Source organism: Mixophyes fleayi, chromosome 2 (assembly GCF_038048845.1).
Source record: "Mixophyes fleayi isolate aMixFle1 chromosome 2, aMixFle1.hap1, whole genome shotgun sequence".
Taxonomy (NCBI): domain Eukaryota; kingdom Metazoa; phylum Chordata; class Amphibia; order Anura; family Limnodynastidae; genus Mixophyes; species Mixophyes fleayi.
Genome location: NC_134403.1, coordinates 235659632 through 235675798, shown reverse-complemented (window position 1 = coordinate 235675798; position 16167 = coordinate 235659632). Strand labels below are relative to the sequence as shown.

The 16167-nt window shown below is 44.2% G+C and overlaps 1 protein-coding gene across 5 annotated transcripts in view; it reads left to right on the top strand.

Annotated features, from left to right (window-relative positions):
- Positions 1 to 16167, top strand: part of BRPF3 (bromodomain and PHD finger containing 3) — a 170605-nt gene that overhangs the window by 94631 nt on the left and 59807 nt on the right. For all 5 annotated transcript variants that reach the window (XM_075195653.1, XM_075195656.1, XM_075195652.1 and 2 more), the window contains 2 exons: positions 2630 to 2758; positions 4943 to 5255. In XM_075195653.1, coding sequence (XP_075051754.1) covers positions 2630 to 2758; positions 4943 to 5255 — 442 coding nt within the window. The remainder of the gene's footprint in view (positions 1 to 2629; positions 2759 to 4942; positions 5256 to 16167) is intronic.

Sequence of the window (16167 nt, the reverse complement as noted above, 5' to 3'; positions counted from 1 at the left end):
CTTTCTGTAGTACAGGAAAGTATTGTTTGATAATCACCAGACGATAATTACTAAGGGGGCTATCCTCTTTCAAATGAGGGACCCTACCGTTTCAGGATAGGCATTAAAAAATGCCTACCACATCTTGGGCTCATTGATGTTTTCTGCAGTATAGGGAATTATTGCCTGGTGAACCAAGTGATTCCTAAATAGTAATTAACAGTGTTCTTGCCAGCACCTATTTCCCGGGTGCTCCCACCCAGCTGCTTTTGTTTGTCTATGTCCTTTCTTATGTTCTCAGATGACACCCCTCCTTTAGACAAGAATAACCCCCTAGGTGTCAGAATGGAGGAAGTATGACACAATAAATATCTCTCCAAATAATAATTTGTTCAGTCTCTCCACACTGTAATGAATGTTAAAGGCTGGCTATGTTCCACTTGCCAAATTAGGACCATATTAATCCCAGTGAAACATGGGCAGCATTTAGTTTCATTGTCTTTATTGAATTCACCATCTAGAGTGATTGTCAGTAACTTTTAAAGAGACAGTCTATTGACCATATGCTCCTTATACACTATGGGCCTGATTCATTAAAGAAAGTACTCATTTTATTTTACTTAATTTTTTTCCTTGACAAAACCATGTTACAATGCAAGGGGTGCAAATTAGTTTATTATTTTGCACATAATGAAAATACTGACTGTTTTTTCATGTAGCACACAAATACTTGATAGCTTATTTGTACACTGAAATTTAATGTTGATCTAGGAAAAAAAGCCAGTATTTTCCTAATGTGCACAATAATAAACTATTTTGCACCCCTTGCATTGTAACATGGTTTTATCCAGGAGAAAAATTAAGTAAAAAAAAAAAAAGAGTATTTTCTTGAATGAATCATGGGCAGCATGGTGGCGTAGTGGTTAGCACGTTTGCCTTACAGCACTGGGGTCATGAGTTCAATTCCCGACCATGGCCTTATCTGTGAGGAGTTTGTATGTTCTCCCCGTGTTTGCGTGGGTTTCCTCCGGGTGCTCCGCTTTCCTTCCACACTCCAAAAACATACTGGTAGGTTAATTAGCTGCAAACAAAAAAAAATTGACCCTAGTCTCTGTCTCTGCCTGTGTGTGTGTTTGCCTGTCCATGTCTGTATGTTAGGGAATTTAGACTGTAAGCCCAATGGGGCAGGGACTGATGTGAATGAGTTCTCTGTACAGCGCTGCGGAATTAGTGGCGCTATATAAATAAATGATGATGATGATGAAGAATCAGGCCCTGTATGGACAAAAGTATTTGGACACTTGACCATTACACCAACAGGGACTGTAATGACATTGTATTCAAATATACTTTAATATGGAGTTGGTCCCCCTTTTTCAGCGATAACAGCTTCCACTCTTCTTGGAAAGCTTTCCACAAGATGTTGGAGTGTTTCTGTGGGAATATGTGCCCATTCATTCTGTAAAGCATTTATGAGGTCAGGCACTGACGAGAATGCCTGGTTCGCAATCTTCATTCCAGTTGATCCCAAAGGTGTTCGATGGGGTTGAGGTCAGGGCTCTGTGCCGGCCAGTCAAGTTATTCCACACTGAACTCTTTAAACCATGTTATGTATTCCTTGCTTTGTGCACTGGTGCAAAGCCATGTTGGAATAGAAAAGAGCCTTCCCCAAACTGTTGCCACAAGATTGGAAGCATAGCATTGTCCAAAATAACTTTGCATGCTGAAGCATTAAGATTGTCCTTAACTGGATATAAGGGGCCTAGCCCAAACTCTTAAAAACAGCCATATACCATTATTCCTCCTCTACAAAACTTAACCTCAGTCAAGCAGGTAACATTCTTGTGACATGAGGCTTGCATGCAGCTTCTCGGCCATGGAGACCCATTCCATTAAGCTCCCGTCGTACAGTTTTTGTGCTTACATTAATGCCAGTGTAAGTCTGGAACTATGGAATTAGCAGAGTATTGGCTACTTTTATGCACCATGCTCCTTAGCAGTCGTTGACTCCGCTCTGTGATTTTACATGGGCTTCCTCTTTGTGACTGAGTTGCTGTTGTTCATGAACACTTTCACTTTCTAATAATATCACTTACAGTTGACTGTGGAATATCCAACAGGTATTAAATTTCACGAACCGTCTTATTGCAAAGGTGGCATCGTATTACATTACCACGCTGATCTCTTCAGAAAGACCCATTTTGTATCACAAATATTTGCAAATGGAGACTGCGTGGCTAAGTGCTTGATTTGAAACACCTTATTTCAATAATTAACAGGTGTGGCCAAATGCTTTTGTCCATATAGTGTATTTACTGAGTTATGATGTTGTATTATTTGTTTGTAGAGTTCTAATTATGGTCAATTTTTATAGTAATAAATATTTGTTTGCTGTTTTTGCCTTATCCACGGACAAATTAAATTTTGTAACTTTAGATAATTGTATTTGGTGACCATTAAGTGCTGTTATAATTCGTTTCTTCATTATTGCTGCCAGATCTAAGGACAGTTGTACACTTTAACTTTATTTCACATTGTGATATGAATAGCCTCTTGACCTAGTTATCTGAATTAATAAAAATAGATTTGCATATAAATTTAACTGTTTCCCTCCTCTTTAATCTGTTTTGCCTTCCTTTTTTTAATTCAGGTAAAGTTGCACCAGGCAGCAATGGAGCTACAACTGACCCCGTTCAATGTATTCCTCCGCACCACTTTGGATTTGTTACAGGAGAAAGACCCAGCCAATATCTTTAATGAACCTGTTAATCTCCAAGAGGTAAGAGCATGCTTTTACTGCTAAGTATGAGGCTTGGTGTTGGTCACCCAATGTGGCTGATACCCAGGGCCGGACTGGCCATCTGGCACTTCTGGCAAATGCCAGAAGGGCTGATGGCCAGATAGGCCAGTCCGCATGCCGCAAGCAGCAACACTCTGCGCGCTGCCCAGCAGACGGAGAATCAGTGACTGCCGCCTATGCGAGCAATCACATGGGACTGCACCTGTCACCTGGTGCTGTCTTGTGTGATTGCTCGCATAGGCGGCAGTCACTGATTCTCCGTCTGCCGGGCAGCGCGCAAAGTGCTGCTGCTGGATGTAAAAAGGTAAGTGTCTGTGTATTTGTAATATGTCTGTGTGGCTGTGTGTCTGTATGTGGTAAATAGTGTGTGTGTAGTGGGATGGAACAGCGCTAATCTGGACAGTGAATACATGAGGGTTATATAGATAATAACGTAGACATTTATTTATGAGGCATAGATGAATTGCAGATATAGGTTAATGGTAAAAACTCAAATATAAAATGAAATATAAAATATAAACAAAGTGTAAAAAGCACCATTAGATTAAAAAGTGTTAAAAGCACCACGAAATTGAAAATAAGGAAAATTTGATGGACCATCAATTGCACTTGGTGCAGTGGCTAAAAAAAGGGGGGGGGACCATACATTTGTCTTGGATATTGATACTGCCGGTATCTAGACGGATGAGTTCAATAAGTAGTATGCTTCAGCATAGTTATAAGACGTAAAAGTTTGTGAACGGCTGAAGGTTCAACTTTATGATATACAGTCCATAAAATGCTACAGAGGTAGCTCCAGATACTTGCGGTTGGTGTAAGTTGTTCTTGTGTTGCGCACCGTGAGGTGGACTCCTCCGTTGCACAGCTGCTGTGTTCAGGAATTTGCTGGTATGGCGTGCGTTCCAGCTTGGAGCGCACGTCAGTTTTCCGGATGTGGACGTGTTGCCAACGCGTTTCGTCATGATCACGTGACTTTCTCAAGGCTAGTTGTGTGTTGGTCAGTGATCTGCCTGTCTGTGTTATATACAGCGTGTTGAATGTCCATTGGATGATCTTTATGTTGATTCCTTGATGTAACCTCGTTGTTCAAATAGTGTGTGTATGTTGCTATAGTGTGCGTTTGGCCATGTTCATATAGTGTGCGTGTGTGTGCGCGCGTGCAGTATTTTAATATAATATGTGAGGGGAGGGAGGATCTTAATATAGTATGGGAGGTATACTATTTAATGGTGGAGTGTAGGTGGGGGCTAATTATTTAAGGTGAGGTGAAGGAACCTTTAATTTAATGCTGGAGTGGTTTAGGGCTATCATATGAATATGGGGTTGATTTTGGGGAGGAGGGCTGTTTATTAAATGTGAATATGAATTATTTATTGTCGTGGATGTTTGTGGAAAATGGCTATATTTATTAAACTTTAATGCTATTTAATATATTGCTGGGACTGTTTGGAGGGAGGGAAATATGTTTTGAGTAAACGGGTTTACTGTTAATTTAATGTTGGGATTGGTTGGAGGGAAATATGTCTACTTATTAAATGTGAATATTATTATTATGGGGACTGGAGGGAGGCCTAATTATAAAACGTGAGTGCTATTGTTTTAACACCGGGGCTGGTTGGAGTTTTCTAAATCTCATGTACCCATTTTTTCTTCAAAATAGGGCATCCAATATTCCAGGATCAAGACAAGAATGAACTGAGCTAAAGAAACCAGCTGCTACAAGTGGTGAAAGTGACCAAGACAGGTAGGGGAGAGCAGGACAGTCTGCCAACTATCCTGAATCTGATGGGGCAGTCCTGAATTTGGGTGACTGTCTCCCTTAGTCAGGATTTGGTCTGACTGCAAGGACAGTTGGGAATTATGTCCCGCTTCACAACGTACTGCTTGTGAAGGCAAAGCTGTGTGATTCTAACAGTAGTGCCTGAGTATTTGTCTAAAATGATAAATGTAATGTATTATTATAATGTATGTATCAATGCAACATGTTGGCCACACCCAAAACACAATGAGGTCACGCCCTGTTCGGCGCCGCCGCTAAGCAGCGGCACATATTTTCCTTCCTGCTGGAACTGAGGTGGGCCTGTGTACTTTAAATGCCAGGGCTGATTTTTATTCCCTGTCCGGCCCTGCTGATTCCCTATATGGCATCTCCCTCTTTCCCAGGTTCCAGATTACATGGATTTTGTTGTGCACCCCATGGACTTTTTGACAATGCGCCACAAAGTAGAATGTCACGAATACCCATCGTTTCTTGCTTTTGAGGATGACTTCAACCTAATAGTCTCCAATTGCTTGCGCTATAACTCTCGGGAAACAGTGTTCCACCAAGCTGCTTTACGTCTCCACCAACTGGGGTCAGCAATACTCCATCAAGCAAGGCGCGAGGCAGAAAGCACCGGATATGAACCACATACTTTGATGCACCTACCTGACAAGCCCCACTCTGAAGACTACTACCGGTTCTCATGGGAAGAGGGTGAGATCTTCTTTGTGTAGTGAGTAAACAGAGCATAGTTAATACACATAGGGGTCATTCCATATCAAATGATCCAATGCAAATTACCTTACAATTTTTTTTCTTTTATTCTATGCATACATTTAGTAGTATAGAAATAATCTCAGATCTAAATTTGCATTTTTTTCATCTCATGTAATTTTTGATTTATTGAAAGGCTTGAAAATGTCAGATATCCGCAAATATTTGTGAGTATACGAAAACTTAGTTTTCTCATGCCAAGTTTGAGATTTGTCAATTGGACAAAAAACCCCCCAAAACATTTTGTTATGAATTTTGCAGGCTTTAATTCGACATATGACATGATTAGGTTTTAGGAGTGTGGCTTGATCACCAAGAAATAACTTATTGCATAAATTTAGTTTAACAAGTGGCGCAAGGCGCCAATTTATGTCATTGCAAATGTACTGATGATATTTGTATTGGAAGTGTATTGATTTCTGAGACAGCATGTCATAATTAGTTTTTGTAACTTTTCTAGAGGTCTTTTCAGCTGAGTGACCATATCTTTTTAGCCTGAATGCATCGGAGGGGGCCTTTTATCCACTGTCTTAGAGAGATAGGAAACCTATCAGAACAATGTAACAGCAAGTAATTTAAGAAATCAGAGATTTATGTGAATTTAAATTGCGTTAAAACCAAATTTAGAGAACATATTACATCCTGATGCTAAAGATCTGATGTAATATCTCAGAATTTGTGGTGCCAGCTAGGATCAGGAGACTGGCTTACCCCCTCCCCACACTTGTGTCAGAAACAGTATATGTGAGCTGTATTTTGTATTTCAACAATAGTATACCATCTGTACTTCTGTTTGATCACTAATACCTTCAACTAGTGTGTATAGGTCCTTGTTGAAAGTCTTGAGCAATAAACATCACTGCTTGAAGATTCTGCCTGATGCCCTTTGCCTGCTGTATCCTATGACCAACAGATAAGAGCTTACACTCTAATCCATTTCCTGGCTTCCTATGTTGAACTCAGCGTCACTTTGTCAACGCTCTGCCTGGTGCCCAGCAGTTGTGATCCATAGTAAGCCAACCTACAGCAAAGGTGTGTTGTATCAGCTACCCAGAAATAACCAGTTCTAGGTGCCGTGAAAGAGCCTATTGGTGGCAGCGAGATTCTCCTGGAACTATTGAACAGAGTATGTATTGCGCAACTAACTTGTCCATTAAGGTTTCTGCCTTAATCGTTGTAATTTCATTGCTTTTTGGAGTTTGAGTGGAAGAGTTTCAATAGTTTTCTTACATTTAAGATGGTGTGTAAGCAACCTTAATCGGACATGTTAAATCGTAAGGTTTTTTGTCTATGGAATATATATATACACACACACACACACACATACATATATATATATATATATATATATATATATATATATATATATATAAAAATATAATGTGTGTATATATGTATTATAAGGACACAGTCGTGCCCTTATATTAAGGTTGCATCTAAGGAACGGCATTCCGCCATGTTAAATCTGTGAGAGGGGAGTTCATGGTGTTTGAGGGGCTACATTTTAAAAAATATTAAAGCTGAAACTTGGCATGCAAATAAAGAACCGTCCATAGGTGTCGCATGCCAAATTTAAGAAAAAAAGAATAAAAAATGACTAGGATTAATCTAAAGTTTTTTCCCACTTCCTATTTTGCAAATTTTTTCTGTTTTTTTGGGAGAGCGTAACTCAGTGTACAGGAGGTTTAAAGACTTAGGGTTTGTTTTGTAAGAAAGCTATTGTGGCTGAGGAGTGCCTTTGAGGGTTTAAAGTTTTGAGAATGTTATAGTTTTTTTACAATTTGGTAAAATATGCCCCATTTTAAAGATAGCGGATTTCAGAAAAGTTCATAACTTTGCGCATGTCAGATAGAGACTTGTGCTGGGTGTAGTATATGTGGCTTCATTTTCGAGCACAAATATGGCTGGCTTTCCCCTCCCATAGCGATTTAGTTCTGTAAACTGTAGAGGAATTAGACCTATTTGTTGGCTATATATGGGCTGGTTGGTGTTTTGGAACTGAGTGGGGCACATTGTATCATTATTGGCCATTGCACCGCTCTTATTGCAAAGTTTTTATCTCTCCGTGCAGTGCCAAATGCGGCTGTTGGGGAAGCCATGTTAAACCTCCCGCCCCCTCTGTGACGTCAGTTAATTTTTTCACTGCACTGAGCTGGGGGCGAGAGATTTAAAAGTGCTCAGTAGTTCCAGCACTGATCATACAGAGCAATGGGAATATTGGATGGCATAATGGATGATGTCAGGCTAAACCAAGTGTACTAAACCAGTGTCAGAAAGGCCATCAGTTGTTAGGGCCACATAATACCCGTCATCGGCGCTGGTACAACATAAAGCACATGCCCATGTCACATATACACAGCATCTGAACTAAGCACACACACAGGCATCCCAGAGCAGATGGAGAGTGCTGCTGTATCTTCAGATCAGTAAGTATAGGAGGTAATTTATATTGAAAGGTGAGCACTCTCTAATATAATCCAAAGAGATAGGGGGGAGAAAAGACAGTGACGGTACCTGGCTGAAGTAGCGGTGATGACCACAGCACCACCCAGGACGGCTGTATAGAGGATCCACTGTATCGCTCCTTCAAGCGCTGCCTAAATCACCAATGAAGACATTTTAGCATTGTGCTGCACATCGGCGGCCCCAGCTGGAACGGAACCGCATATTCCAGTGTTACAGAATTCTTGTGCTGTAGCTTACTTTAGACTGGAAGACCTCCCATCAGGTACAATATCGCCTGTCACAACCTGTCTAGCAGGTCCCTTGTATTTCTCTTTCATTTCATTTGGCTCCAAACAATATACAGAGCCGGTGTTTGTGTTCTCAGCACAGCATTGTGTATTACAAATATTTACACTGAACTGTGTCTCCTGTTTTGCTCACAAGCTACTAGAATAAGACTTTTTCTGCTCACAGCAACCCCCATAGTGTCCCCTGTGTCTGCCCACAGCAACCCCTATAATCTCCCATCTGTCTGCCCACAGTCACCAGCATAATCTCCCATGTCTGCCCGCAACCACCCCCACAGCCACCCTCATAGTCTCCCCTGTGTCTGCCCACAGCCACCCCCATAGTCTCCCCTGCGTCTGCCCACAGCCACCCCCATAGTCTCCCCTGCGTTTGCCCACAGCCACTCCCATAGTCACCCCTGTGTCTGCTCAGTGCTGTAATGTGAATGGACTGGAGGCTGTGCTGTAATGTGGAGGGACTGGGGGATAGTGCTGTAATGTTTAAGGACTGGGGGGATGGAGCTGCAATGTGTAGGGACTGGGGGGATAGTGCTGTAATGTGTAGGGACTGGGGGAATAGTGCTGTAATGTGTAGGGACTGGGGGAATAGTGCTGTAATGTGTAGGGACTGGGGGAATAGTCCTGTAATGTGGATGTACTGGGGAAGTGGGGTAGTGCTTTAATGTGAAGGGACTAGGGGGTAGAGCTGTAATGTGTAGGGACTGAGGGGGCAGTCCTGTAATGAGGGACTGGGGGGGAGTAGTGCTGTAATGTGGAGGGACTGGGGGTAGTGCTGTAATATGAAGGGACTGGGGGGTAGTGCTGTAATTTGTAGGGACTTGGGGGTAGAGCTGTAATTTGTAGGGACTTGGGGGTAGAGCTGTAATTTGTAGGGACTTGGGGGTAGAGCTGTAATTTGTAGGGACTTGGGGGTAGAGCTGTAATTTGTAGGGACTGGGGGATAGAACTGTAATATGAAGGGCAAGGGGGGTAGTGCAGTAATGTGAAGGAACTGGGGGGTAATGTGAAGGGACTGGGGGGGTAGTGCTGTAATGTAAAGGGACTGGGTGGTAGTGCTGTAATGTATAGGGACTGGGTGGTAGTGCTGTAATGTATAGGGACTGGGTGGTAGTGCTGTAATGTATAGGGACTGGGTGGTAGTGCTGTAATGTGTAGGGACTGGGTGGTAGTGCTGTAATGTGTAGGGACTGGGGGGATAGTGCTGTAATGTGTAGGGACTGGGGGAATAGTGCTGTAATGTGTAGGGACTGGGGGAATAGTCCTGTAATGTGGATGTACTGGGGAGGTGGGGTAGTGCTTTAATGTGAAGGGACTAGGGGGTAGAGCTGTAATGTGTAGGGACTGAGGGGGCAGTCCTGTAATGAGGGACTGGGGGGAGTAGTGCTGTAATGTGGAGGGACTGGGGGTAGTGCTGTAATATGAAGGGACTGGGGGGTAGTGCTGTAATTTGTAGGGACTTGGGGGTATAGCTGTAATTTGTAGGGACTTGGGGGTAGAGCTGTAATTTGTAGGGACTGGGGGATAGAACTGTAATATGAAGGGCAAGGGGGGTAGTGCTGTAATGTGAAGGAACTGGGGGGTAATGTGAAGGGACTGGGGGGGTAGTGCTGTAATGTAAAGGGACTGGGTGGTAGTGCTGTAATGTATAGGGACTGGGTGGTAGTGCTGTAATGTATAGGGACTGGGTGGTAGTGCTGTAATGTATAGGGACTGGGGGGTAGAGCTGTAATTTGTAGGGACTGGGGGGTAGAGCTGTAATTTGTAGGGACTGGGGGGTAGAGCTGTAATTTGTAGGGACTGGGGGGTAGAGCTGTAATTTGTAGGGACTGGGGGGTAGAGCTGTAATTTGTAGGGACTGGGGGGTAGTGCTGTAATTTGTAGGGACTGGGTGGTAGTGCTGTAATGTATAGGGACTGGGTGGTAGTGCTGTAATGTATAGGGACTGGGTGGTAGTGCTGTAATGTATAGGGACTGGGTGGTAGTGCTGTAATTTGTAGGGACTGGGGGGGTAGAGCTGTAATTTGTAGGGACTGGGGGGTAGTGCTGTAATTTGTAGGGACTGGGGGGTAGTGCTGTAATTTGTAGGGACTGGGGGGTAGTGCTGTAATTTGTAGGGACTGGGGGGTAGAGCTGTAATTTGTAGGGACTGGGGGGTAGAGCTGTAATTTGTAGGGACTGGGGGGTAGAGCTGTAATTTGTAGGGACTGGGGGGTAGTGCTGTAATTTGTAGGGACTGGGTGGTAGTGCTGTAATGTATAGGGACTGGGTGGTAGTGCTGTAATGTATAGGGACTGGGTGGTAGTGCTGTAATGTATAGGGACTGGGGGGTAGAGCTGTAATGTATAGGGACTGGGGGGTAGAGCTGTAATTTGTAGGGACTGGGGGGTAGAGCTGTAATTTGTAGGGACTGGGGGGTAGAGCTGTAATTTGTAGGGACTGGGGGGTAGAGCTGTAATTTGTAGGGACTGGGGGGTAGTGCTGTAATTTGTAGGGACTGGGTGGTAGTGCTGTAATGTATAGGGACTGGGTGGTAGTGCTGTAATGTATAGGGACTGGGTGGTAGTGCTGTAATGTATAGGGACTGGGTGGTAGTGCTGTAATTTGTAGGGACTGGGGGGGTAGAGCTGTAATTTGTAGGGACTGGGGGGTAGTGCTGTAATTTGTAGGGACTGGGGGGTAGTGCTGTAATTTGTAGGGACTGGGGGGTAGTGCTGTAATTTGTAGGGACTGGAGGGTAGTGCTGCAATGTGGAGGGACTGGTGGGTAGTGCTGCATTGTGGAGGGATTGGGGGGTCGTGCTGTAATGTGTATGGGCTGGGGGATAGTGCTGTAATGTGGAGGGACTGGGGTCATAGTCCTGTAATATGAAGGGACTAGGGGGTAGTGCTATAATGAGGAGAGGCTGGAGGGTATTGCTGTAATGTGGAGAAACTGGGGGCATAGTCTTGTAATGTGGTGTGAATAGGGGTAGTGCTGTGATGTGGAGGAGCTGGGGGAGATCATGCTGTAATGTGGAGGAGCTGGGGTAGTGTAACGTGTAGGGCCTGTGAGGTCATCCTGTAATGTGGAGGAGCTGGGGGGGGGGATAGTGCTGTAGTGTTAAGAGACTGATGGGTAGTGTTGTAATGTGGAGGCACTGGGGGGTAGTGCTGTAATGTGGAGGGACTGGAGGGTAGTGCTGTAATGTGGAGGGACTGGGGGGTAGTACTTGAATGTGGTGGGACTGGGGGTTATTGTTGTAATGTGAAGGGACTGGGGATGTGTGTGTTGCAATGTGGAGGGGCTGGGGAGAGTGCTGTTATGTGGAGGGGGTGGGGAAAGTCCTGTAATGTGGAGGAGCTGGGGGGGATAGTTCTGTATTGTGAAGGAACTGGGGGTAGTGTTGTAATTTGGAGGGACTGGGGGCATAATGCTGTAATGTTGAGGGACTGGGGGCATAGTGCTGCAATGTGGAGGGACTGGGGGGTCGTGCTGTAATGTGGTGGGACTTGGGGGTCGTGCTGTAATGTGGAGATACTTGGGGTAGTATGTTTCAAGACCAAGGAGGGACTGTCCCGATTATGGTGAGACTGTCTCGTACATAGGACTTTGTCCCAAATGTAGGGTGTGCTTTAGGATGGGCATTGCTCACTGGTAAACTAAGTAGAGGCTTCTACACCAATTAAATGCATTTCAAATATATTGTTATTTTGTAGTTTTACTTTTTATATCAAGTTGTTCTACTGTCTTTTTCTAATACACTGAGGCCCTAAACTACGATAAAGCTAAACTAACAAAATGTAATAGTACTGCATGTGTGTATTCCAGTGAACACACAAATCTGTGAATTAGCAGATCCACCATTTTGTGAGTGACAGCAACCTCACTCCATGATAGTGCTGAATCTGCAGCTAACCACAGGATGTGATGGCAAACCATGTCTGTATTGTAAGTAGCACATCCAGTAAGGTTTTTGCCTTAATCGTTGTAATTTCTTTGCTTTTTGGAGTTTGAGTGGAAGAGTTTTAATAGTTTTCTTATATTTTAGATGGTGTGTAAGGAACCTTAATCGGACATGTTAAACTGTAAGGTTTTTTGTCTATGGAATTTCATGGCTTTTTCTAAAGTGAAAATATTGATAATAAATTTATAAACCTAGAATTTCACGGCAGTTAAGAATCACTTGGCCACTGTAATTTCCAATATTTTTCTTAATCCCTAAAAAAAACGGGATTTATACTTACGATAAATCTTTTTCTCTGAGTCCATCTGGGGGACACTCCTTAACCATGGGGTTGAGTCGGGGGGAGGAGTCTGGCACCCAAAGAGTTAACTTTTTTCAGCTGACAGCATATCACCCCCGCCAATTCCCACATACCTCAGTTTGATTACAAAAGCCATTAGGAAGATAGGCCAATCAACCAAGACACACCACTCAACAGAGGGGGGAGTGGAGACAAAACAATGAAAAGACGGGGGGATCAATGTGTCCCCCAGATGGACTCAGAGAAAAAGATTTATCGTAAGTATAAATCCCTTTTTCTCTTTTATCCATCTGGGGGACACTCCTTAACCATGGGGACTTACAAAAGCAATCCCTCTGAAGGGTGGGACCTCTCTGATCTCCTTGTACGCAGAACACTACGGCCAAAAAGGAGGCGTCCCCAGACGCAAATATATTAAATTGGTAGAATTTCGTAAAGGTATGGACCGAGGACCAGGTGGCTGCTCTGCACAGCTGGTCCGCCGTGGCTCCACTACGAGCCGCCCAAGACGCCCCAACCGACCGGGTAGAATGGGCAACAATACGTTTCGGCACAGGGAGATTAATACTTTGGACATAAGCCTCCCTGATAGTCAGGGTAGGCCATCTGGCAATAGTTTGCTTAGATGCTGGCCATCCCCGTTTGGAAAAGTCAAACAACACAAATAGAGACTCTGTCTTACGTATCTTTGCAGATCTCTTAACATATATACGTAATGCCCTCACTACGTCCAAATATTTATTTGTATTTGTTCTTCTGTTTGGTTCTTGTCCAGCAACCACTAGCTGAGGACCTACCTCCTCTACTGGTACCTCGAGCACGGGAATGCTCCTCTGGGATGGGACCCTGCACAGGGTAAGGTCGCGAAAGATGTTACGTAGAATAGACCCAGGGGTTTGCCCATGGAGGGGAAAGACTGTGGAAATTAGACCTGGGATATAAGGAACAACTCCAAGGGGGAGGGGTGTTTATGCTGGGATTTCATTCATGAAGGTGCATCTAGTTTTGAATTATCGTTTTCTAACTAGTCTATATATGCAGCTGAGAGGGATCCATGGGTCGTGAAGTCTGGACAGCAGGTGACTATATCTCCTTAAGTTATTGGGGTAAGGGACAGATAATGTGGTAAACCTGCCTGGCATTTATTTACTGTGTGTACATAAGATTCTTGTGTTGTTTGTATGACAATAAATATACTGTTGTATGTTTATAACTGCATTTTGCCTGAGTGACCATACGAATCCTAAAAGGTGCTGGGTAGACTTCCCTGGCATAGGAAGGCACCCGTGGGTGGCCAGCCAGCTTGAAGTGGGGTAGCATTGGGCCAGATACACCCGGTATCTTCACATTTTTGGTGGCAAGCAGTGGGGTCACTCAGTCCCAGGTCCTCTCTGGGTAGAGCTGCAGGGGAACTGTATCATGATACATTCCAGGGCTCTGCAAAGCAGTTAGCACTATCACATTATCCTGAACTTACTCCTAAAGGCTTTAAGGCAGAAAGTGTCACGAAAAGCGTTGTGGGCTTTAGGCGAGGGAAGATGCCGCCTAAGTGCCGATTTGATAAGGGGAAGCGCACCCCACCAGAGGAGAGCTGAAGATAGAACCGTGTCTCAAAGAGAGGAAATCACAGTGAGGTGATCCCCGGAAGTAAAATGGGTGTGAGCTCTAGGAACAAAAGACCAGATTACAGCTCAGTGTTGAAAAAGTTCCCAAAGGAAGGGATGAAGCAGTCCAGTACAACCAGGAGAAAGGTGTACTGGGATGAAGGACTGTGGCAGAGTCTGCAGGATGGGGATATGGATGTGTTGCACCACCCCACCACAATGCAGCACATTTTGGATTATTGGGATGAGGAGTGCCCAATGATTATTATGTGGGAAGGAGCCAGTCTACATGAGAAATTGGAGAACCTGTTGGATGTGTTCCTAATGTTGAAAGAGGAAGCAAGTGCCTGTAATTTTCGGGATGAACCAGAATGGGATGATTTTACACATGAAGTTATTTGTACTATGTAGAATCTGGCCAAGGGAGAATCCAGATACAATAATAATCAGCAGTACAAACAAGACAGAAATGGACTGTTACAGCACAGGGACATGCCTGATGAATCCCCTGCAAATGTACTAATAGAATCTGTCCCATTAGCAGATCCTACAGATCCACTAGAGACAATGCGTATGGAGGAGCTGATAGTGGAATGCCAGATCTGGGGTGTACCTTACCTGTACTGCACACACATGGATATCCTCAAACATTTGTTAAAAGATCAGGAGAATCCCATCAATGCCTTTAGTGTTTATAGGAAATGGATGCTCACTTTAGGTCCCCACATACCTCTCTGGGAACAAATGCAATGTCTTCAACAGAGTTTTGAAGAAGCAGAGGATGAGGTATGGCAGCAAGGATTTATGGACACTGAAATGTGGCAGGATCAGTGTTATCGAGTGAATACTGAAAAATGCCAATTGGAATATCTCTTGTCACACTCTAAAAAGATGGCTGCTGAGTCTGTTAATCAGGGGGAGGTCCATCCCAGTGGATTATACACAGTTGTCCAAGCTGCTATCTTGGGGGAGACTGGAGAAGAACTGCTTGGTGAGGATGTTGTACCTCTGACTACTCAGAAAGGATTAGGAGAAATCCTGCCATTTGGTGACTTGGATGGAAAAGAGCTACCAAGTAAGTACCATGTAGTAGCATCTTCTGATAATTTGCCAGTGTTATTGGCACCTGAGACTGTGTTTGATTTAGAACAGAATTACAGAAAAGACCAGTTATCCACCCCTGTTGTGCCTGAAAATGTTTTGTTTAATGAAGTAACGCAGGATACCGTATGTGTGCTCTCCGGTGCAAGTGATGTACGGCTGTACCCAATTGTGGCAGAAGAGAGTCAAAAAATTGCTCAACATATGATCTCAGCAGAAATCATGATTACAGACTGTATGGCCGACTTAATGGGAGAGGATAAAGGAATTGTCATGTCAGAGACCACTACCATGGGGCCCTGGGAAAACTACTCTTATACTTTTCCCTACGCAGAATTGGCAGAAGAGGAGATGTTGACTGAGTGGGTGTCTGAGGGGGCACCAGTACAGCAAGATTCACCAGCCCCACAAGCTTTGATGCATCGCACTCAAGCTCCAAATCTGGGTATCCAGGACCCAATACAAGAGGCCTGCACTGGACCATCCACTTTGATTTGCTGCCAGGAGGACAAGTCTGTATCCAATGAGGATTCACACTACTCCGATGCGCCAGAGGCGAGGGAAGTAGTGCAACATTTGGATGTGGTAGCAGGGGAGGGGAGATGCACACCAACATAATTACAGGGGCATCCACATGTGGTTTGGGAGGGGGACAGAGGATTCCCCATTAGCAAAGAATTAATGGAGCCCCAACGCTTGCCTGCCACTGGGCAGTTTTCCCTTGAGTGTTTGGGGAGGGGGGATTGGAATTTTGCCAGAAACAAATGGACAAGGAGCCAGAAAGTTTGCCTGCCACTTGGCAGTTTTCATTCAAATATGTGGGGAAGGGAGCATGGTCTCCAGAAACAGAGGACAGGCCAAGGGACTATTTGCAGTTGGGCAATTAAGGGTGAATAAGGCACACAAGGGATGTTGGACTACAACTCTCCTACCATGGAGGTGTGTACAGGAGTGGCCCAGATTTTTGTTGTCTCATCTTATGACACAAGGGAGCATAAATCCCCCACTCCAGCTGGGTGGGAAAATATGCCTGCAGCCATGGGACCCGGGTGGGAGATTGAGAAACTGTGTACTGCTGTCTACCTTGCCATCAGACCCAGGAGAAACCACAGCAGGCCAGAAACTTTGGACTTGGGAGAAAGGTTTACTT